General features: G+C 54.4%; 2 protein-coding genes across 2 annotated transcripts; both read left to right on the top strand.

Annotated features, from left to right (window-relative positions):
• The first annotated feature begins 818 nt into the window (after positions 1–818).
• On the top strand, positions 819–8,826 carry SAXO5 (stabilizer of axonemal microtubules 5). The gene is made up of 8 exons (XM_003938881.4): positions 819–1,402; positions 3,955–4,058; positions 4,145–4,245; positions 5,758–5,870; positions 5,951–6,060; positions 6,402–6,603; positions 7,411–7,496; positions 8,545–8,826. Exons 1-8 carry the CDS (start codon positions 826–828, stop codon positions 8,767–8,769), a joined length of 1,518 nt encoding a protein of 505 aa, XP_003938930.3. The 5' UTR covers positions 819–825; the 3' UTR covers positions 8,770–8,826.
• Positions 8,827–14,495: 5,669 nt separating this feature from the next.
• ZNF358 (zinc finger protein 358) lies at positions 14,496–19,978 on the top strand. The gene is made up of 2 exons (XM_039465688.2): positions 14,496–14,657; positions 18,187–19,978. Exon 2 carries the CDS (start codon positions 18,225–18,227, stop codon positions 19,905–19,907), a length of 1,683 nt encoding a protein of 560 aa, XP_039321622.1. The 5' UTR covers positions 14,496–14,657; positions 18,187–18,224; the 3' UTR covers positions 19,908–19,978.
• Positions 19,979–21,251: the final 1,273 nt, after the last annotated feature.

Genomic DNA, 21,251 nt, shown 5'->3' with positions numbered 1-21,251 from the left:
CTTGGACTCAAGCAATCCTCTCACTTTGGCCTCTCAATGTGCCTGGATTACAGGTGTGAGCCACAGTACCCAGCTATTACTTTCTAACCTACACTTCAATTTTTGTGTGTGTTTTTTTAAATTATTGTCTGTCATCTCCTGCCCCATTATCAATTCCACAAAGGCAGGGATCTAGGTCTGTTCTGTGAACTAATGTTAGTTCCCCACCCTCACTGGCCTCCAAGCCCAGGGACAGAAATAATCATTCGTGTGGTGCCTACTGTATGCCAGGCCTACAGTAGGCACCACACGAATGATTATTTATTTTCTCCTAATTCTTTTTTTTTTTTTTTTTTTTTTTTTTTTTTTTTTTTTTTGAGACAGAGTCTCACTCTGTTGCCCAGGCTGAAATGCAGAGGCTCAATCTCGGCTCACTGTAACCTTCGCCTCCAGGATTCAAGCGATTCTCCTGCCTCAGCCTCCCGAATAGCTGGGACTACAGGCGCTCACCAGCATTCCAGGCTATGTTTTTTAATTTTTAGTAGAGATGGGGTTTCGCCATGTTGCCCAGGCTGGTTTCGAACTCCTGACTTCAGGTAATCTCCCTGCCTGGATCTCCCAAAGTGCTGGGATTACAGGCGTGAGCCACCGCGCCCGGCCATGAATGATTATTTCTATCTCTGCTCTCGCTGGGGGCGGCACAGAGGCTGTGCCAGTTTCCCGTGATGTCCCCAGCCCCCAGCTCAGTGCTTGGCGCACAGAAAGGAGTGAAAGGCAGCATTGTCCCGGGCCGGCACTTGCTCAGCCCCTCGTCTCCACCCTCTCGCAGGTGGCTGGTGTCCCGCGATGGCCGCAGACGCCCTCCTGCCGTGCCCGCGCCGGTGCTCGATGTCCCAGCTGGACTTCCTCAAGGCGTCGCACTTCTCGCTGGGGCCCGACCTGCGGCTTCACGAGGGCACCATGCTCACCACGACGCACCGGGACTTCGCCTACCCGGCTGCCACACGGGAGCCGCCGAGCCTGCAGCCGCCGCCCGCGCTGCTCTTCCAGTTGGACCCGCGCTGGGACCGGGAAGAGCGCATGTCGGAGACGCGCCGCGCGTTCCCGCCTCCGTCCACGCCGCCGTGGGAGCTGCTGCGGGCGCAGGCGCGGGAACGCACGCGCGCCATGCAGGCCAGCAATCTGCACCTGCGCGAGGACGCGCACGCCGGGATCGGCCTCTCCAGCGCGCGCGCCGCCTACGACTGGCCCGAGCTGCCGGCGCGCGCCGGAGAGCAGATCCGCGGCGCGCGCCTCATCTTCGACCGCGACTCCCTGCCAACCGGCGACCGCGACAAGCTGCGCATCCCGCTCACCACGCACCAGGCGCTCTTTCCACCCCACGACGCGCGCCCGCAGCCCCGAGCGCCCAGTTGCCACCTTGGTGAGCGCGCGCCCGAGGGAACATTTGGCAATGTCTAGAAACGCTTTTGGGGGTTCAGGACTTGGGGGGGTGGCCGGGCGCGGTGGCTTAAGCCTGTAATCCCAGCACTTTGGGAGTCCGAGGCAGGTGGATCGCTTGAGGTCAGGAGTTCGAGACCAGCTTGGCCAATATGTAACCCCGTCTCTACTAAAACACAAAAATTAGTCGGGTGCAGTACCGGGTGTCTGTAATCCCCAACTACTCGAGAGGCTGGGGCAGGAGAATCGCTTGAACCCAGGAGGTGGAAGTTGCGGTGAGCTGAGGTTGTGTCGCTGCACTCCAGCCTGGGAGACAGAGCAAGACTCCATCTCAAAAAGAAAAAAAAAGACGAGGGGCGAGGCCAGGCCCACACCTATAATCCCAGTGCTTTGGGAGGCCTAAGCAGGAGGATCTCTCTTAAGGCCAAGTATTAGAGACCAGCCTGGGCAACATAGGGACACCCATCTTATTTTGTTTTTTATTATATACAATTTTTTTTTTTTTTTTTTTTTTTTTTGAGAAAGTGTCTCACTCTGTCACCCAGGCTGGAAAGCAGTGACACGATCTCGGCTCACGCGGACTGGATCTGCCCAGCTCAAGCGATTCTCCCACCTCAGCCTCCCAGGTAGCTGGGACTACAGACATGCATGCCATCAAGCCCAGATAATTTTTCGTACTTATTTGTAGAGCTGCAGTCTGACTATGTTGCTCTGGCAGGTCTTGAACTCCTGGGCTCAAGCGATCCACCTGCCTCGGTCTCCAAAGTGCTGGGATTACAGTCATGAGGCACTGAGCCCAGCCCTTACAAAATTAAAAAAAAAAAAAAAAAAAAGATGACAGAGGTGCTACCAGCAGACAGCAGGTAGAGGCCAGAGATGCTGTCAAGTATCCTACCACAGACAGGGTAGCCCCCACAGCAGAGAATTAGCCAGCCCCAAATGTCAATTACACCAAGGCTCAGAAACCCTAGAACCACCTTTCGCCTCAGTTTCAGCATGAGTAGAGTGGGTATATCCTCCAAATCTGTCCACAGTGGTGTGCAGTTGGCAGAAGTCATGAATGCCAGTTGAGGGTCGGACAAATCAGCTAAGTTCTCCAACTGCATCCCCTCCTCCCCACATCCCTCAGCCTTATCACCTTAGTAGCTGTGGGAGTCTGAGCAAGTTGACCTCTCCAAGCCTCAGTTTCCCCATTTGCAAAATGGGTGCAATCATAGGGCCCAATTCATAGGATCTGGTAAAGCTGAATGCGCATGCTGTGTCTGAAGCAGAGAGCACCCAACAAAGAGTAGCTGCCATTTGTGTGATTTTCCATTTCTGTCACTCCAGGGACCCTTTGGGTGAGCATTACTGCTAGAGGCCCCTCTAAGATGGGCTCAGGGATTGTCAAACCCCGATCTGACATTTAGTTGTGGTTCCTAGTTTCTGTGATTTCTGGCAAGTCCTTTAACCTCTCTGAGCCTCAAGGAGCTGTAACATAAGAGAAATGATACCAGGTCCAAGAGAAAGAAGATACAGCTGGGTGCAGTGGCTCACACCTGTAATCCCAGCACTTTGGGAGGCCAAGGCAGGTGGATCACTTGAGGCCAGGAGTTGGAGACCAGCCTGGCCAACCTGGTGAAATCCCATCTCTACTAAAAACAGAAATTAGCCAGGAATGGTGGTGGGCACCTATAATACCAGCTACTCTGGAGGCTGAAGCAGGAGAACTATTTGAACCTGGGAGGTGGAGATAGCAGTGAGCCTAGATTGTGCCATTGCACTCCAGCCTGGGCCACAGAGTGAGACTTCGTCTCCAAAAGAGAGAGAGAGAGAGAGAGAGAGATACCAGGTCCAATAAGAAGGTGCAATGCACTTAACCTATGTGTGGCTCGATATAGTCCTTGGTAGATATGTTTTTAATTTTTTTGTTTTGTTTTGTTTTTTGAGATGGAGTCTTGCTCCATGGCCCAGACTGGAGTGCAGTGGCACCATCTTGGCTAACTGAAACCTCTGCCTCCTGGGTTCAAAAGATTCTCCTGTGTCAGTCTCCTGAATAGCTGGGACTACAGGCGCATGACAACACACCTGGCTAATTTTTATATTTTTAGTAGAGATAGGGTTTCACCATATTGGTCAGGCTGATCTTGCGCTCTTGACCTCAGGTGATCTACCTGCCTTGGCCTCCCAAAGTGCTGAGATTACAGGCGTGAACCACTGTACCCAGCCGAATTTTAAAATTTATTATTATTAGAGATAAGGGTCTTGCTATGTTGCCCAGCCTAGTCTTAAGCTCTGGGGCTCAAGCCATCTTCCCAATTCAGCCTCCTGAATAGCTGGGATTACAGGCATGAGCCATTACATCTGGCTTTTAGTACAATATATTTTTATTTTGTGGTGTTTGCCAGACAGCTGTCAGTCTACACTGTTCAGAGTGGCCCAGTTCCCCTACCCAGGCAAGAAACAGAATTCCAGATGGCTTGAGATGGCAGGGAATTTCAGTCAGTCTCTCTCTCTCTCTCTCTCTCTCTCCTCCCCTCTCATTCCTATCCTAAGGGGGCCCCAACACCCTCAAGTGGGACTACAAGAGACAAGATGGGACTTCCTACCAGAGACAGTTCCAGGCCCTGCCAGGCCCACCTGCCTTCATGTGTAAGAGGGTAAATCAAGGCTGTGTTGGGGCTGCGGGTGGGGGCAGAATTTGGGGCTGGGTGGTTTGGGCCTTCCTATCCCTGTCTGCCCACAGGCCTCCTCCAGTGTGGAGCTGGGAGACTGCAAGATGAGCTATGGATCAACGTGTTCAGAGCAGAAACAGGCCTACAGGCCCCAGGGTCTGCCTGAAAATAGGTATAAAGGGGCCACTGCCATCCAGGTGCAGTGGCTCACACCTGTAATACCAGCACTTTGGGAGGCCAGGGTGGGTGGGTTGCCTGAGGTCAGGAGTTCCACACCAGCCTGGCCTATACGGTGAAACCCCATCTCTAGTAAAAATACCAAAATTAGCCAGGCATGATGGTGAGTGTCTGTAATCCCAGCCACTCAGGAGGCTGAGGTGGGAGAATTGCTTGACCCCAGGAGGTGGAGGTTACAGTGAGCTGAGATAGCACCACTGCACTCCAGCCTGGGCGACAGAACGAGGCTCCGTCTCAAAAAACAAAACGAAACAAAACAAAAAAACAAAGGGGCCACTGCCTTCCCACCCAGATGAGACAATTGGTCTTCAGCAGCATGTGGTGTGTGCCCCTTAGGGCTTTAGGGCCAGTACTCTGGCTTTGAGGTCTCCGTCACTGGTAACCAAGGCTGATCTCCCATTATCAGGCTTGGTATTAGGCAACACTGCTCTCCCGTCCCCTTTTCTGGAAATTGCCCAGATGGATCCACTTCTTTCTTTCTTTTTTTTTTTTTTTTTTTTTTTTTTGAGACGGAGTTTCACTCTTGTTACCCAGGCTGGAGTGCAATGGCGCGATCTCGGCTCACCGCAACCTCCACCTCCTGGGTTCAGGCAATTCTCCTGCCTCAGCCTCCTGGGTAGCTGGGATTACAGACACGAGCCACCATGCCCAGCTAATTTTTTTGTATTTTTAGTAGAGACGGGGTTTCACCATGTTGACCAGGATGGTCTCGATCTCTCGACCTCGTGATCCACCCGCCTTGGCCTCCCAAAGTGCTGGGATTACAGGCTTGAGCCACCGCACCCGGCCCTACTTCTTTCTTTCTGTCTTTCTGTCTTTAAGATGCAGTCTAACTCTGTCACCTAGGCTGCAGTGGTGCAGTGGCATGACCTGGGCTCACTGCAACCTCCACCTCCTGGGTTCAAGCAATTCTCCCACCTCAGCCTCCCGAGTAGCTTGGACTACAGGCTCGTGCCACCACACCCGACTAATTTTTTGTATTTTCGGTAGAGACGGGGTTTCACCATGTTGACCACGCTGGTTTTGAACTCCTGACATTGTGATCCACCCACCTTGGCCTCCCAAAGTGCTGGGATTACAGGCGTGAGCCACCGCTCCCAGCCTCCTTTTTTTTTTTTTTTTTTGAGATGGAGTCTTGCTCTGTTGCCCAGGCTGGAGTGCAACGACAGCATCTCAGCTCACTGCAACCTCTGCCTCCCGGGTTTAAGTGAATCTCCTGCCTCAGCCTTCCGAGTAACTGGGATTACAGGCACGCACCACCATACCCAGCTAATTTTGTAATTTTAGCAGAGATGGGGGTTTCACCATGTTGGGCAGGCTGGTCTTGAACTCCTGACCTCAGGTGACCCACCCACCTCAGCCTCCCAAAGTGCTGAGATTACACGCGTGAGCCACCGCGACCAGCCCACTTTACCTTATTCTTGATAGAATAATACATTACCTGCAGGTATGACAAGAACCAGGCCGCAGCCCACATTCACTATGTAAATATCCGTCCTGGAGATGGCCTCTTCCACGACAGGACCACCAAGACCGAGCACTTCTATGCCCGAGAGCCAGGTGAGAGCCTGCGGCCCGCCCCGCCCCTCCTCCCACCGCAGCCTCCCAGGGCAGCTCTGCACCTGTTCCTCTCCTGGTAGAGCCTTTTGTTCTTCACCACGATCAGACTCCGGAGTCGCACATCCTGAAAGGAAATTGGTGCCCTGGCCCTGGCAGTCTGGACACCTTCATGCAGTACTTCTACGGCCAGGTCAGCCGAAAGAGCAAAGAGGCAGCAGGGAAAAGGGCTTCCCAGACAGAGCGAATAGCAGGTGCAAAAGTCCCAAGGTGGGAGCGAGCTTGATATGTGTATGCAGTAATCTCCTGGATGTACTCGAATGATCTAGGGCGAGTCACTTCACCACTCCGAGCCTCGGTGGGTCTTTCTGTAAAATGTGATAAGAGTACCAACTCCCAGAGCTACCACGTGGGGCCCAGAAAGGTTGAGGGAGCTGTCCAAGGTCACACAGGGCCCATCTCCTCCCTCGCTCCGCCCCCGGGCCCAGGGACCTCTCAGACACCAGAGCTTTCAAATGCCGTGTGGTCCTACAGCCGCCACCCCCGTCCCAGCCACCCAGCCGCCACGTGCCTCACGAGAAACTGCAGAGTCACGTGACCCTAGGAGAGCCAAAGCTGCTCAGATGCTTCTTCAAGACCACCATGGGCTCGGACTACTGCCCCTCAGAGTGGAGGCACGTGACGAAAGCACCCAACCTCCACTTGCAGCGGAGCAACCTGCCGCAGGGCACTGGCGGTGAGCCCTCCCGGGAAGTCCCGCCTTATGGAGCCCGCCCCGTGGAGCCCCGCCCCTGAAAGCCCCGCCCCATAAGCCCCACCCCTCGAAGCCCCGCCTCTGGAATACACGACCCCCAGAAGCTCCGCCCCAGGAAGCCCGTTCCTGGAAGCTTCGCCCCTGCCACTGCTCTGGCCCTGCCTCTAACGAGCCCCACCCTAACCCTGGCTTCACCTCCTGCAAGGCTAAATCCCACCTCCAATTGACCAGCACCCCAACTCCGCCCCTGAATAATCCCGCCCCTTCGTGGCCATGCCCCGTCCCTTCATAACTCCACCCTATGGCCATAGCCCCGCCCCTTCCCCATCCTCTCTCATCCGTTCTTAACCCCTCCTTCATTGCCAGACTCTGGCTCCGCCCCTGACTGGCCAGCCTGCCCTGCCTAGCCCGTCCCCAGGCTCATCTGGCCTGGCCCCGCCCCTGACCTTCTTAGCCCTATGCCTTGGCTCCGGGCTTCTCCCCTGGCTCTTCCCTCCTCCCCCTGCTCCTTTCTCTTCCCCAGCTCCCCGTCCTTCCTCTGGTTCCTCCCTTCTCCCCTGACTCCTCCCTTCTCCCAGCTCCTCCTTCTTCCTCAGCTCTTCCCCCTTTCTCTGGCTCCTCCCTCCTCCTTTGGCTCCTTTCTCCCTCTTCTAATCCATTCTTCTCCCCTGGTCAGCTTCGGCGCTGGCCTGGGCTTAGCTCTTGAACCATTCCCTTGAACTTCCCCACATCCTCAGCCCCGCCTCGGCCCACAGCCCTCAACTTAGCCTCCCTCACCCGAATCGCCAGAATTCGATTTTTTAACCATGAACCAGAAGATGCTGAAGCCACACAGAACAACTCCGGCCCCGGTGACTGAAGAGATGCTACAGCGGGTGAGGGAGGAGGAAGGGAGCACCCTTTGTTATGTAACCCCCACATGGGTATAGAGTTATTTCAGGATGACTATGCTGTCACCCAGCCTGAGTTAGTGATCACTCAGGCTCGGGGGCATCTTAATATCCCTTCAGCCTCAAGATCATCCCTAGCTTGGCCGAGTGCGGTGGTTCACGCCTGTAATCCCAGCACTTTGGGAGGCCGAGGCGGGCGGATCACCTGAGGTCAGGAGTTCAAGACCAGCCTGGCCAACATGGCGAAACCCCACCTCTACTAAAAATACAAAAATTAGCCGGGTGTGGTGGCCGGCGCCTGTGATCCCAGCTACTCGGGAGGCTGAGGTAGAACTGCTTGAACCGAGAAGGTGGAGGTTGCAGTGAGCCGAGATCGTGCCATTGCACTCCAGCCGGGGCAACAGAGCAAGACTCTGCCTCAAAAAAAAAAAAAAAAGAGATCATCCCTACCTTACCCCCCAGGGTCATGTCAAGGTCAGCCCAGGGGCATCTTTGCACCACCACCACTGTTACTCCCAAGACAAGGGTTAATTCAGTGTCACCTAGGATCACCCCAGCCCTGGACTCCTTCCAGTGACACCCCTGGTTTCTCTCATGAGCTCTTCATTCAGCCCAGCCTGGGGCCCTTTCTGTTCGCCTCCTCCCAGGATTCAACCTCCCCAGCCTTTGATGCTCTGGCTCTGCCCTAACCGGCCCCACGCTACCCCTAGCTTCACCTCCTTAAGGGCTAAATCTCACCCCTAATTGACCAGAACCCCAACTCCACCCCTGGACAATCCCGACCCTTCGTGGCCATACCCCGCCCCTACATAACTCCACCCTTCTGGCCATAGCCCCGCCCTTTCCCTATCTTCTCTTTCCCAGTCTTAACCCTCTCTCCTTTGTGAGACTCTGGTTCCGCCCCCGACCAGCTAGCCTGCCCTGCCTGCGCCCCCCCCCCGCCCCCACAAGAGGGCTGGGGATCCTGGGGTGGCCCGGGTGGGTCAGCCACATCCCAGGCTGCCTTGCCAGCCTGTTCACCCTGACTCCACAGTGCAAATACAGCCACATGGAGCCCCCTCTGGGCGAACTGCGCTTCTTCTCAACCCAATACAAGGACGAGTTTCCTTTCAAGTACCAGGGCCCAGCAGTCCAGAGACTGAACAATCCTCAGGAGAGCTTCGTGCCCCTGGGCACGCCTCGCCAGCGCGGTTTCAGGGAGAAGATGGACCCTCGGGCCCCCCAGCCCCCTATGTACCCGTGCCCCAGTCGGCAATAAATGCCACCTTGGCAACATCCCACCCCTTCCCATCAGTCAGCCCGTCTCCAGAGGATGCATGGGTGGGTGGGGGCTGGAGGCAGGGACTGCATTGGAGAGGATGACTCCATTGTCGCTGCGTTACCATGAAGAGTATGGAGCCGAAGCTGGGTGCGGGGACTCATACCTGTAACCCTAGCTCTATGGGAGGCCAAGAGTTTGAGATCAGCCTGGGCAACATAGAGAGATCCTGTTTCTACAAAAAATAAGATAATTGGCCCAGTGCAGTGGCTCACACCTGTAATCCCAGCACTTTGGGAGGCCGAGGCAAGCAGATTACCTGAGGTCAGGAGCTTGAGAGCAACCTGACCAACATGGTGAAACCCTATCTCTACTAAAATACAAAAAATTAGCAGGATGTGGTGGTGGGAGCCTGTAATTCCAGCTACTCGGGAGGCTGAGGCAGGAGACTCACTTGAACCTGGGAGGCAGAGGTTTCAGTGAGCCAAGATCATACCACTGCACCCCAGCCTAGGCTGCAGAGTGAGACTCCAACTCAAAACAAAAAAAGACAGGCATGGTGGTATGTGCTTGTAGTCTCAGCTACTCAGGAGGTTGAGGTGGGAGAATCACTTAAGCCCAGAAATTTGATCCTGTAGTGAGCTATATGATTGCACCACTGCATCCAGTCAAGGCAACAGAGCAAAAACTCTGCATCAAACAAACAAACAAACAAAAAGCATGAAGTCATAGTGCTGAACAGAGATATTGGTGTGGGTGGTTTGAGAACATAGATCCCAGGGAGCAGGAGAGGCTGGATGGACATAGTCCAAACCCGGACTCCTCCATGTCCTGGATAGTAGTTTGGGCAAGTCATTTAACCCCTCTGAGCCTCAATTTGCTCATCTATGAAATGCGGATAAGTAGTAACTCTTCCATGAGGCTGTTATACATGAGAAATGTACACACTTTTCAGTGTATGGGGCTGGGGTCGTGGAGGAGAAGCTTCACTTCTGAGGATGAAAGGGTTGAAGGCCAGGGTGTAGGGAAAAAGCTTTCAATGGTGGGGACACTGGGTGTGACCTGTAGATGACATGGAGGGGTGGCCACAGCTCAGAATAATGACTCAACAGGTTTTCCCATCATGGGCAGACACTAGAGGCCGCCTGGTGCACTGGATGTCTGATCAACTGGCCCCCAAGTCAGAGCAGAATTCAGGAGCAAATTGACAAAAGCTATCAAAACATCATGAGGTCTAGGGGGTTAAATGTTCTGCCAGGGACAACATGTAAAGGGTCAAAAGGAGGAGGATGTGATGGCACCCTACAGCAAGTGAGTGACAGACAGGGCCTAGCAAGAACCAGTACCTTGGACAGCGCCTGACCTTTGCGGTCCAGGATGTGGCAAGAAAGATCTGTCTGGGATAAGGTGGGCCTCAGTGGCCATGCCCAGGTCCTGCCTCTGGAGGCTGTTGAACGTCCAGCTTCAAGGAGTGAACATGGCTTTCCTGAACCAAGAATCAAACCTCCAAAAACCAAGGAGCCCAATCCAATGAACCATGAGGTTGAGCCAATCTCGGCCCTGGCCAGGAGCCATTTCCTGATTGACATCAGTTCTTCTAAGCCAGGTTGTCATTTCTGCCAGAAAGGCAGGAATCCAGCTTTGCATCTTGTGGGAACAAAATGACTCTTTGACCACATATATACGGTATCCACGTCGACCACGCAAGATTCTGCCAGCTGTAGAATATGTCCTCTAAAGATATTTGGTATCATGCTCTTCTGAGTTACTTCAGGATAAACCAGGGCTTGTCATTTATCAACGTCTTAGGTCAGATCATTCTTTATTGGAGGCTGTCCTGTGCATTGTAGGATATTTGGTGCCATCCTTGTCCTCTACTCACTAGATGCCAGTAGTACCTCTCCCTCCCACTTGTAACAAAATGTCTCAAACATTGCCAAATGCCTTCTGAATGGGAGAGAATCACCCTGGTTGAAAACCACTGCAATAAGCTCAGCCTCTTCTGATGAAGCTGGTCTGCCTAGTGACCAGACTCCGAGAACAGAAAGGCTTTCCCTTTTTGCCTTGCCTGCCAGGAAGCTCAGAATGTTTACTTTGTTCTTAAGTTCCATGTAGCTCTAGCTGCAGGATTATCCTCCTGCCTCATCCCAGGAATGGTTTAAAATAGCCTTAGGCATTAGATGAAAACAGTGCATAGCAGTTACAGAGAGCTGGATTTCGGCACAACTTGAAGCATTTTCTAACAATGAAAATGACCAGCCCTAGGATGGCTTGCCAGGAAAGAACAGAAACTGTACTGGAAAGCTTTAATCCGTGGGGAAGGACATTACATCAGGATGATTCTGAATGTGTATTTTTATGGACTTATGACTAACCCTCCTATATTCCACTCACTCCCTTACTCCCCATAAAAGCCTAGGGATCAAGATGAATAATATAGGATTGAATGTGAGTAACCAAGATTAATTTCTTTTTTTTGAAACAAGTCTCCCTCTTGTCGCCCAGGCTGGAGTGCAATGGTGCGATCTCAGCTCACTGCAACCTCTGCTTCCTGGGTTCAAGAGATTCTCCTGCCCCAGCCTCCCAAATAGCTGGGACGACAGGTGCCTGCCACCACACCTGGTTTATTTGTGTATTTTGAGTAGAGAGAGGGTTTCACCATTTTAGCCACGCTGGTCCCGAACTCCTGACCTCAGGCGATCTGCCCTCCTCAGCCTCCCAAAGTGCTGGGATTACAGGCATGAGCCACCGCACCTGACCACCAGGATTAATTTTTAAAGGAAAACAACTTTCTCAATGGTTTAAGTATCACCCAGCAGCAGAATTCAGACCTTTCTGTCTTTAGGTAAGAATACATTCTGACCCTCACTTTCCTTACCTGTAAAATGGAAGTGTCAATAGTTCCTGCTTCTTAGAGCAGTTAAAAGGGTTAAATAAAAGGTGCATGTTCAGAAAAGGACCTGGCACTTGGCTGCAGCTCAGTGAATGGTGGCTAAATGTGTTAATATCTTAAGTCATTTTGTTGCAAGTGACAGAAGCCAAGCACTATCTGGCTCAAGTCAAAAAAGGAATTTTATTGATTTAGAAAAAGACAGGCCAGGCATGGTGGCTCATGCCTGTAGTCCCAGCTACTTGGGAGGCTGAGGCTGGAGGATCGCTTGAGTCCAGGAGTTCTGGGCTGTAGTGCGCTATGCTGATCAGGTGTCCGCACTAAGTTCGGCATCAATATGGTGACCTCCTGGATGCCAGGGACCACTAGGTTGCCTAAGAAGGGGTGAACCAGCCCAGGTCAGAAACGGAGGAGGTCAAAACTCCCAAGCCGATCAGTAGTGGGATCGTGCCTGTGAACACCCACTGCACTCCAGCCTGGGCAACATACCGAGACCCTGTCTCTTAAAAAAAAAAATTGTAAAAAGTAAAAAAATAAAGTAAATAATTAATTAATTTTAAAAAAATGAAAAAGACAGGCCAGACTTGGTGGCTCATGCCTGCAGTTCCAGCACTTTGGGAGGCTGGGGTGGGAAGATCACTTGAACTCAGAAGTTCCAGACCAGCCTGGGCAACATAGCGAGATCTCATCTCTACTAAAAATAATTTAGAAAATTAGCTGGGTGTGCAACTGTAGTCCCAGCTACTTGGGAGGCCACAAAGGAAAAGAAAGTGCTGTTAGATTCTGAGCCACAGAAACAACAGATGCCATCATGAGTATTATTTGTAATGGGATCATCTAGGCAGTGGCAGGATGAGGAACCAGGGACATCATCCCATTGAAGTTTTCTCCAGTCTCTCAGATCTGCTGTGGGCTCTGCAGGAAGATGGAAAGCAGGTCTCAGGCTACGAGTCCAACACATCCAGAAAGTTCAGGAAGGAAGAAGGAACCATAGGGTGTCTCCGTAAGGAGGACATGAAGGCAGAGGAGCATCTTATGGGATTTGGGCTTGCACTGAGTGTTTTGGGGGTTTTTTTTGTTGCTGTTTTTGAGACAGAGTCTTGCTCTGTTGCCCAGGCAGTAGTGCAGTGAGCCGAGGTTGCTGCAACCTCTGCCTCCTGGTTCAAGCGATTCTCCTGCCTTGGCCTCTGAGTAGCTGGGATTACAGGCGCCCGCCACCACGCCTAGCTAATTTTTGTATTTTTAGTAGAGATGGGGTTTTACCATGTTGGCTAGGCTGGTCTCAAACTCCAGCCTCAGGTGATCCACTCACCTCAGCCTCCTAAAGTGCTGGGATTATAGTTGTGAGCCACCGGGCCTGGCTATACTAGGGGGGTTGTTTTTTTAAAAGATGGAATCTCACTCTGCCACCCAGGGTGGAGTGCAGTAACGAGATCTCGGCTCACTGCACCCTCTGCCTCCCAGGTTCAAGCGATTCTCCTGGTTCAAGCAATTATCCTGCTTCAGCCTCCTGAGTAGCTGGGACTACAAGCACGTGCCACCACGCTTGGCTAATTTTTGTATTTTTAGTAGAGACGGGATTTCACCATACTGGCCAGGCTGGTCTCGAACTCCTGACCTCATAATCCTCCTGCCTTGGCCTCCCAAAGTGCTAGGATTACAGGCATGAGCTACCGTGCCTGGCCTATACTGGGTGGTTTTAAAGAGAATTACTTGGGTGGTATTGCTGGGAAGCTGGGAGCACTTTGCTGACTAGATATTTCGCTGATTTTTATCTCAGAGGTGGGAGGATAGAAATCAGGTTGGAATTGTCATTGGTGAGAAGTGGCAGTCACTTCTGTTCATTGGGAGAAGGGGATGAGTATTCATTTTATGAGTTTAATTTTTGAGGGTCCTTGTCTCTATCTTGGTTCAGACATGATCACAGACTGGCCTTGCCTCATCATTGTTTATATTCTGTGATGATTGTTTATGTTTAGTAAAGAACATCACGGTCCAGCCGCCAGAAGCTGATTTCCACTGTCTCTCCTGTCTGGCGGCGGGTATCTGTGTCTCCAAGGAAAGTTTGCCCGAAGCCTTTCCCAGCCCTGGGTAAGGTTCTCCCGAAACCATCACTCACATCTAGCACTTGAAGGCCTCCAGGGACAGCGGCCACCCCACCATCTGGGTAGGAGGTTGAAAACATTAGGGGAGAAATATCCCAAATCTGTGCCTTGGCGGGTGTCACTTAGAAAGGGTGTCGGGCTTCCCAACGCAAAAAGGAAAAATTGGAGGAAGGCCAGGTTAAGCAAAAATAGACATGGTTTCAGATCGCAGATCGGAGAGGCTTGGCTGTGCCTATGTGCATTGCAAGTCTGCAAGAACAACATGTTTGGAGTTTTATGAACAAAGATAGAGTCAGAGACATGGGCAGGAGAGACAGAGAGAAAGACAGAGACATAGAGAGATAGAGGCAGAGACAGCAACAGAGGCAAAGAGATTGGAACACCGAGAGAAAGAAATGGGGACAAAAAGACAGAGAAAGGAACAGAGATGGGAAGACAGGGACAGAGACAGAATGAACAGAGATCGAGAGATAGGGACTGAGAGAGACCGAGAGGGACAGAGATGGAGAGAAAGAGACAGGGCCAGGGCCACGTAGGGGCTGAGACAGGCCCAAGAAGAGACTAGGGACCTGGCCAGGGCTGCGTGCAGACGGGGCGCGGTGCAGACAAAGGCGAAGCCGCGCGGCCGGGGTGGCCGGGCCGGGGACAAAGGCCTGCCCGGGGGGCGGGGGCAGCGATGGCGACGGCCGCGGCGGGCGCGGGCGAACTACAAGTCCCAGCAGCTCCCGCTGCGGCCCTCGGCCGGCCCCTCTCGCTCCCCGGGAGCGCCTGGCGGGGCCGCTGGGCCGAGGGGGCCGCCGGCGGGGCTGGCGGGCGGGGGGCTTCCTGCGGGCCCGGGGGGCGCCGGCGGCCGGCGCGGGCACGGCGGGCCGGGCAGGGGCGAGGGGCGCCGGGTGAGTGTCCCCCCGAGTGGGCTGGGGCCGGGGCGGGGGGCTAGGTGGGGGGCGGGCGGGCGGGGGCTCCAGGCGCGGGGCGCAGCCCGGGGCGACCTCTATTCGTCCCCCGCCCTGCGCGCCACCGGCCCCGGCCCGGGAGAGCGGGGGTCGCGGGCGCGATTGGGAGGGGACCCCGCGGCCCGCGCCGGCCTAGCGCGCCCATCCCGCCGCTGAGGCCCTGGGGGGAGGGCCCGGGAGATTGGGAGCCTTCAGTCGGGCTGGGTGGGGGGCGCCCGCCAGCTCTGCGGTCTGGAGCTCAGGACGCCCCCTCTCCAGGAGGCGATCCAGGACCCCTCCCCTCCTGATTCGAGGAGGGGCTCCAGTATCGTTTCCACCTCCCGCCTGAGGTCGGGAGTTCAGAGGCCCCGTCCTCAAGAGGGGGACCTAGGGGGTCCCTCTTCCCCTAGAACCCTAGGAAGGGACCCAGCGATTGTTCCCCTCCCCCTCCAGTCTCGGGGTCTGGAATTCTAGAAGCTCCTTCCCCAGGAGGTGATCCAGGGATCCACCTGCCCTCACCCCTGGGAACTCAGGAAAGACTTCAGTGACTTCTCCCACCTTCCAGCTAAGAGAATTCAGGGGCCCCTTCCCCTAGAGGCAATCTAAGGGCTCCTCTGCCCCCTCCCCAGGAATGCAGGTGGGGTCCCAGGTATTGTTTCCTCCACTCTCCAACTATGGGGTCTGGGTTGAGGACCCGGGTCCAGGATCCTGCTCTGTTTGCCTGCACACTCCCAGCTATGGGGTTGTGGCTGTGTATTCGCTTCCTCAGAGGGGAGCCACAGGTCCCCCACACCTTCTGCCATGAACAGATGGATTCATTGTTTGCACCTCAACACCCAGCCGTGGGGTGGGGAGCTCAAGGCATCCCCCCTCGGCAGGTCCTCCTGGGCTCCCCTTCTTCCCCAGAAGTGGTTCCAGCTCTTGTTCCTTTACCTCCCAGCCTGCCCCCAGCCACAAGCCTGGAATTCAGTTCAGAATCGTTCCTGCAGGAAGGGCCACAAGTGTGCTGACACTCTCTCCATGTCCCAGCCATGGGAGGAGGTGGTGCAGGCATTCCCCCAATAACTCCAGAGGGTCCCCAGGTATTATTTTTGCACATCCTCCAGCTAGAAGTAAAAATTCAGGACCTTCTAGCCAATTGAGAAAACAGAAACAATAGCTTAGCATGGTGGCTCATGCCTGTAATTTCCATACTTTGGGAGGCTGAGGTGGGAGGATAGCTTGAGCCCAGGAGTTTGAGTACAGCCTGGGCAACAGCAAGATCCCATCTCGAAATAAATAAATAAATAAATAAAACAGGTATACTGGCCGGGCGCGGTGGCTCAAGCCTGTAATCCCAGCACTTTGGGAGGCCGAGGCGGGTGGATCACGAGGTCAAGAGATTGAAACCATCCTGGTCAACATGGTGAAACCCCATCTCTACTAAATATACAAAAAATTAGCTGGTCATGGTGGCACGTGCCTGTAATCCCAGCTACTCAGGAGGCTGAGGCAGGAGAATTGCCTGAACCCAGGAGGTGGAGGTTGCGGTGAGCCGAGATCGCGCCACTGCACTCCAGCCTGGGTAACAAGAGCGAAACTCCATCTCAAAACAAAAAGAAAAACAAACAAACAAACAAACAAACAGGTATACTAACAACTGTCCCCACCCTCCAGCCTATGGGGTTCATGAGTCTCCCTGCCCACCCCTCCTCACCAGAAGGGGTCCCAAATATCACTCTGCCACCCTCACCATCTAGCTTTAGGAAAGGGCATTCCCGATCTAAGAGAGAACACAGAGGATTTGACACTTACTCCCACTTGGAGCTGTGAGGTCTGGAATTCGGGTTGTCTTCTCTCCACAGGGAAAGCCACGGTCTTCTTGTCTCTTCTCAGTGACCCAGGCGGGATACCAGATGTTATTTGTTGCATATTCTTTTTTTTTTGAGATGGAGTTTCACTCTTGTTGCCCAGGCTGGAGTGCAATGGTGCAATCTCGGCTCACTGCAACCTCCACCTCCCCGGTTCAAGCAATTCTCCTGCCACAGCCTCCCAAGTAGATGGATTACAAGCAGGCACCACCACACCCAGCTAATTTTGTATTTTTAGTAGAGATGGGGTTTCTCCATGTTGGCCAGGATGGTCTCGAACTCCCGACCTCAGGTGATCCGCCCACCTCAGCCTCCCAAAGTGCTGGGATTACAGGCGTGAGCCACCGTGCCTGGTCATTTATTGCATATTCTTATCCCCCAGACATGAGTTCTAGAGCTCAGAATGCTGCCTCTGGAGGGCGGGGGGTGGGAGGGGCTCCCTACGAGAAGCCCGAAAATTAATCTGCCACCCCCAAGTATGGGACTAGAATTCAGGCCATGTGCTCAGGAGCACAGAAACCCTGACACCCACACTGTTCCCCATGTGGGGACCCTCAGCAAGGGGGTCAGAATCTAGGACTCTCCTCCACAGGACCCAAGCTTCCCACAGAAGGAGTCCAGGATGGAGGGAGGGGCAGAGCCATGGAGGTGGGGACTAGAAAGCTCTAGTGCCAAGTCCCATGCCCTCCAACCAGGTTCAGGGCTGAGAGGGGAGGGTCCTACCATGTTCCACCATGTCTTACTGGGGTCCCTTAACTCCCTGCCCTGGCTGGAGTGAGTCAGAAATCTCCCTGCAGTCAGAGACAAGGGAAAGATCCACCTGTATGCTCAGAAGTGGGTGGGGTTTGGCCAGGCACAGTGGCTCTCGCCTGTAATCCCAGCCCTTCGTGAGGCTGAGGCTAGAAGCTTACTAGAGGCCAGGAATTTGAGACCAGCCTGGGCAGCATAGTGACAGTCCATCGCTAAAGAGAAGAAAAGAAGAGAAAGAGAAGAGAATAGAGGAGAGGAAGGGAGGAAGGAAAGAAAGAAGGAAGGGAGGGAAAGAAACCGAAGTTAGCTGAGTGTGGTGGTGCATCTGTAGTTCTAGCTACTCTGGAGGCTGAGGGGAGGATCGCTTGAGCCCTGGAGTTTGAGGCTGCAGTGAGCTATGATCACATCATTGCACTCTAGCAAGGGTGACAGAGTGAAACCCCATCTCAAAAAAATAAAAATAAAGAAGTAGGGTCGGGAGCCGTGGCTCACACCTGTAATAGCAGCACTGTGGGAGGCTGAGGCAGGCGGAACACCTGAGGTCAGGAGTTGGAGACCAGCCTGGCCAACATGGTGAAATCCCGTCTCTATTAAAAATACAAAAATTAGCCGGATGTGGTGGCAGACACCTGTAATCTCAGCTATTCGGGAGGCTGAGGCAAAAGAATCGCTTGAACCAGGGAGGCTGAGATTGCAGTGAGCCGAGATCCGCGGATTGCACTCCAGCCTTGGCGACAGAACAGACTCTCTCAAAAAAAAAAAAAAAAAAAAAGAAAAGAAAGAAAGAATGAAAAATAGTGTCCCCTCTCCCATCGCTAACGATGCTTCCAAAAGACACCCCTGCTTCCCCAGAACCCACCTCCACCCACCCTCTGTCCTTGTCCTTGCAGGTCCTGCGCTAGAAGCAGCCGGCACATCCACGCCTGAAATGCGGCGCTCAGTCCTGGTCAGGAACCCAGGCCACAAAGGCCTGAGACCGGTTTATGAAGAGCTCGACTCTGACTCTGAGGACCTGGACCCCAATCCCGAGGATCTGGACCCGGTTTCTGAAGACCCAGAGCCTGATCCAGAAGACCTCAACACTGTCTCTGAAGACGTGGACCCCAACTATGAAGATCTGGAGCCCATCTCGGAGGATCTGGACCCCGACGCCGAAGCTCTGGGCTCGGAACCCCAAGATCCCGATCCCATGTCTTCGAGTTTCGACCTCGATCCCGATGTGATTGGCCCGGTACCCCTGGTTCTCGATCCTAACAGCGACACACTCAGCCCCGGCGATCCAGACGTGGACCCTATCTCCTCTGACCTCACTGCCACCCCCCAGGTCTTGGCCACCAGCCCCGCGGTGCTCCCTGCCCCCGCCAGCCCTCCCCGGCCCTTCTCCTGCCCGGATTGCGGGCGAGCCTTCCGCCGCAGCTCTGGGCTGAGCCAGCATCGCCGCACCCACAGCGGCGAGAAGCCGTACCGCTGCCCCGACTGCGGGAAGTCCTTCAGCCACGGTGCCACCCTGGCGCAGCATCGTGGCATCCACACCGGGGCGCGGCCGTACCAGTGCGCGGCCTGCGGGAAGGCCTTCGGCTGGCGCTCCACGCTGCTGAAACATCGCAGCAGCCACAGCGGGGAGAAGCCGCACCACTGCCCGGTGTGCGGCAAGGCCTTCGGGCATGGCTCACTCCTGGCGCAGCACCTGCGCACGCACGGCGGCCCGCGGCCCCACAAGTGCCCGGTGTGCGCCAAGGGCTTCGGCCAGGGCTCGGCGCTGTTGAAACACCTGCGCACACACACAGGCGAGCGGCCCTACCCGTGCCCGCAGTGCGGCAAGGCCTTCGGGCAGAGCTCGGCGCTGCTGCAGCACCAGCGCACGCACACAGCCGAGCGCCCCTACCGCTGTCCGCACTGCGGCAAGGCCTTCGGCCAGAGCTCCAACTTGCAACACCACCTGCGCATCCACACGGGTGAGCGGCCCTATGCCTGCCCGCACTGCTCTAAGGCCTTCGGGCAGAGCTCAGCGCTGCTCCAGCACCTGCACGTGCATTCGGGCGAGCGTCCCTATCGCTGTCAGCTCTGCGGGAAGGCCTTCGGCCAGGCCTCCAGCCTCACCAAGCACAAACGGGTGCATGAGGGCGCGGCCGCTGCTGCAGCTGCGGCGGCCGCTGCAGCTGCAGCAGCTGCCGCAGGCCTGGGCCTCGCGCCTGGCCTCAGCCCTGCATCCATGATGAGGCCGGGGCAGGTCTCCCTCCGGGGTCCTGATGCTGTTTCTGTGCTTGGCTCTGGCTTGGGCCTCAGCCCTGGCACCAGCTCTGGCCGCAGCCCTGACCCCAGCTCTGGGCCGGGCACTCCGCCCGATCCCAGCTCCAAACCCCTCCCAGGCTCCAGATCCACCCCCAGCCCTACTCCTGTGGAATCGTCTGCCCCCAAGCCTGGGCAGGATGCTGGTCCTGACCTTGTGCCCAACCCAGACCTTGATCCTGTGCCCAGCCCTGACCCCAACCCTGTGTCCCACGGTGACCCCTGCTCTCCCTCTGGTGGCACTGTCAGCCCAGCCCTCCCTACCGGCAAGAGTCCAGAGGGGATACAGGAGCAAGGGGCACTGCTGGGGCCTGATGGCTGAAGGGGATGCCAGCATCCTTGGGGGCCTGGGGAAATTGTGTGTTGTGCAGTTAGTAAAATCCTCCCACTGCCTCCGGGCTCTGTGTCGTGGTTTACCTTTTGTGCTTTCTTTCTGAGCACAGCCCCTTGCTCCGGAGATGGGATGGTGTGGCCAGGGCCAGCCACAATCCGGAGCTCCAGTGTCCTGGCTTCCTTCCAGCTAGACTTCCCAGCTTAACCCACAATATCTCACCCTGGTCCATACCACTAGTCACCTCTCTGTTCTGCTCACTTACCCCTTGCTGCCCTTCTCCTCCTCCTCCTCCTCCTCCTCCTCCTCCTTCTTCTTCCTTTCTTTTTTAGTCTCGCTTTGTCGCCGGGGCTGGAGTGCAGTGGCATGATCTCAGCTCACTGCAACCTCTGCCTCCTGGGTTCAAGTGGTTCTCCTGTCTCAGCCTCTTGAGTAGCTGGGATTACAGACAGGCACCACCACACCCAGCTAATTTTTTTATTTTTGGTAGAGATGGGTTTCACCATGTTAGTCAGGTTGGTCTCGAACTCCTGACCTCATGATCTGCCTTCCTCAACCTCTCAAAGTGCTAGGATTACAAGCGTTAGCCATCACACCTGGCACCCTTTGTTTTTCAAAGCCCGTGCAGTAGGCACACAAGTGGACAAAAAGAGGTTGCTCATTTATGCAATCAACAAACATCTCTGGATTGCTGGGGACTCAGCAGGAAACACGACAAGTGTGGCATCGACCTGCTCAGAGCTCATAGATATTAAATTCAGAATACTTAAAAAACAACTACAAGGTATGGTACCTTCTAGGAGAAGGAAGCATAACAAGACCTGATATAAATGGTGGGCAGCTTTCTCAATGAAGGATTTTATAATCCCAGTAATCACTAATTTATTTTTCTCTCAATGGCCCCAGGACGTAGATGACTGATTGAATATGCCCATTTTGCAAATGAGAAAAATGGAGGCACATGGACTTTTTTTTTTTTTTTTTTTTTTTTTTTTTTTTTTTTGAGACAGTCTTGCTCTGCTGCCCAGGCCGGAGTGAAGTGGTGTGATCATAGCTCACTGTAGCCTGGACCTCCTGGGCTCAAGCGATCCTCCCATCTCAGCCTCCTGAGTAGCTGGGATTTTTGGCCACCACTCACTGTGCTCAGCTTGGAGTTGAAAAGACTGTAGAAGATGTACAAGTAGCAGTTGTCAGTGACTAGATTTAAACCGCAATTGCACTTCAGAGTCTAAATTCTTAACCATTTCTTTCCAGGGCAAAAATATGCAAAAACCCTGGGGTTGTAGAAAGATGAGCTTGGGTGGAAGTAGGGGCCAGATCAGAGGGCCCTGATAA

Source organism: Saimiri boliviensis, chromosome 14 (genome assembly GCF_048565385.1).
Source record: "Saimiri boliviensis isolate mSaiBol1 chromosome 14, mSaiBol1.pri, whole genome shotgun sequence".
Taxonomy (NCBI): Eukaryota; Metazoa; Chordata; class Mammalia; order Primates; family Cebidae; genus Saimiri; species Saimiri boliviensis.
Note: the sequence above shows the minus strand (reverse complement) of the source record. Positions and strands in the feature narration are given on the sequence as shown.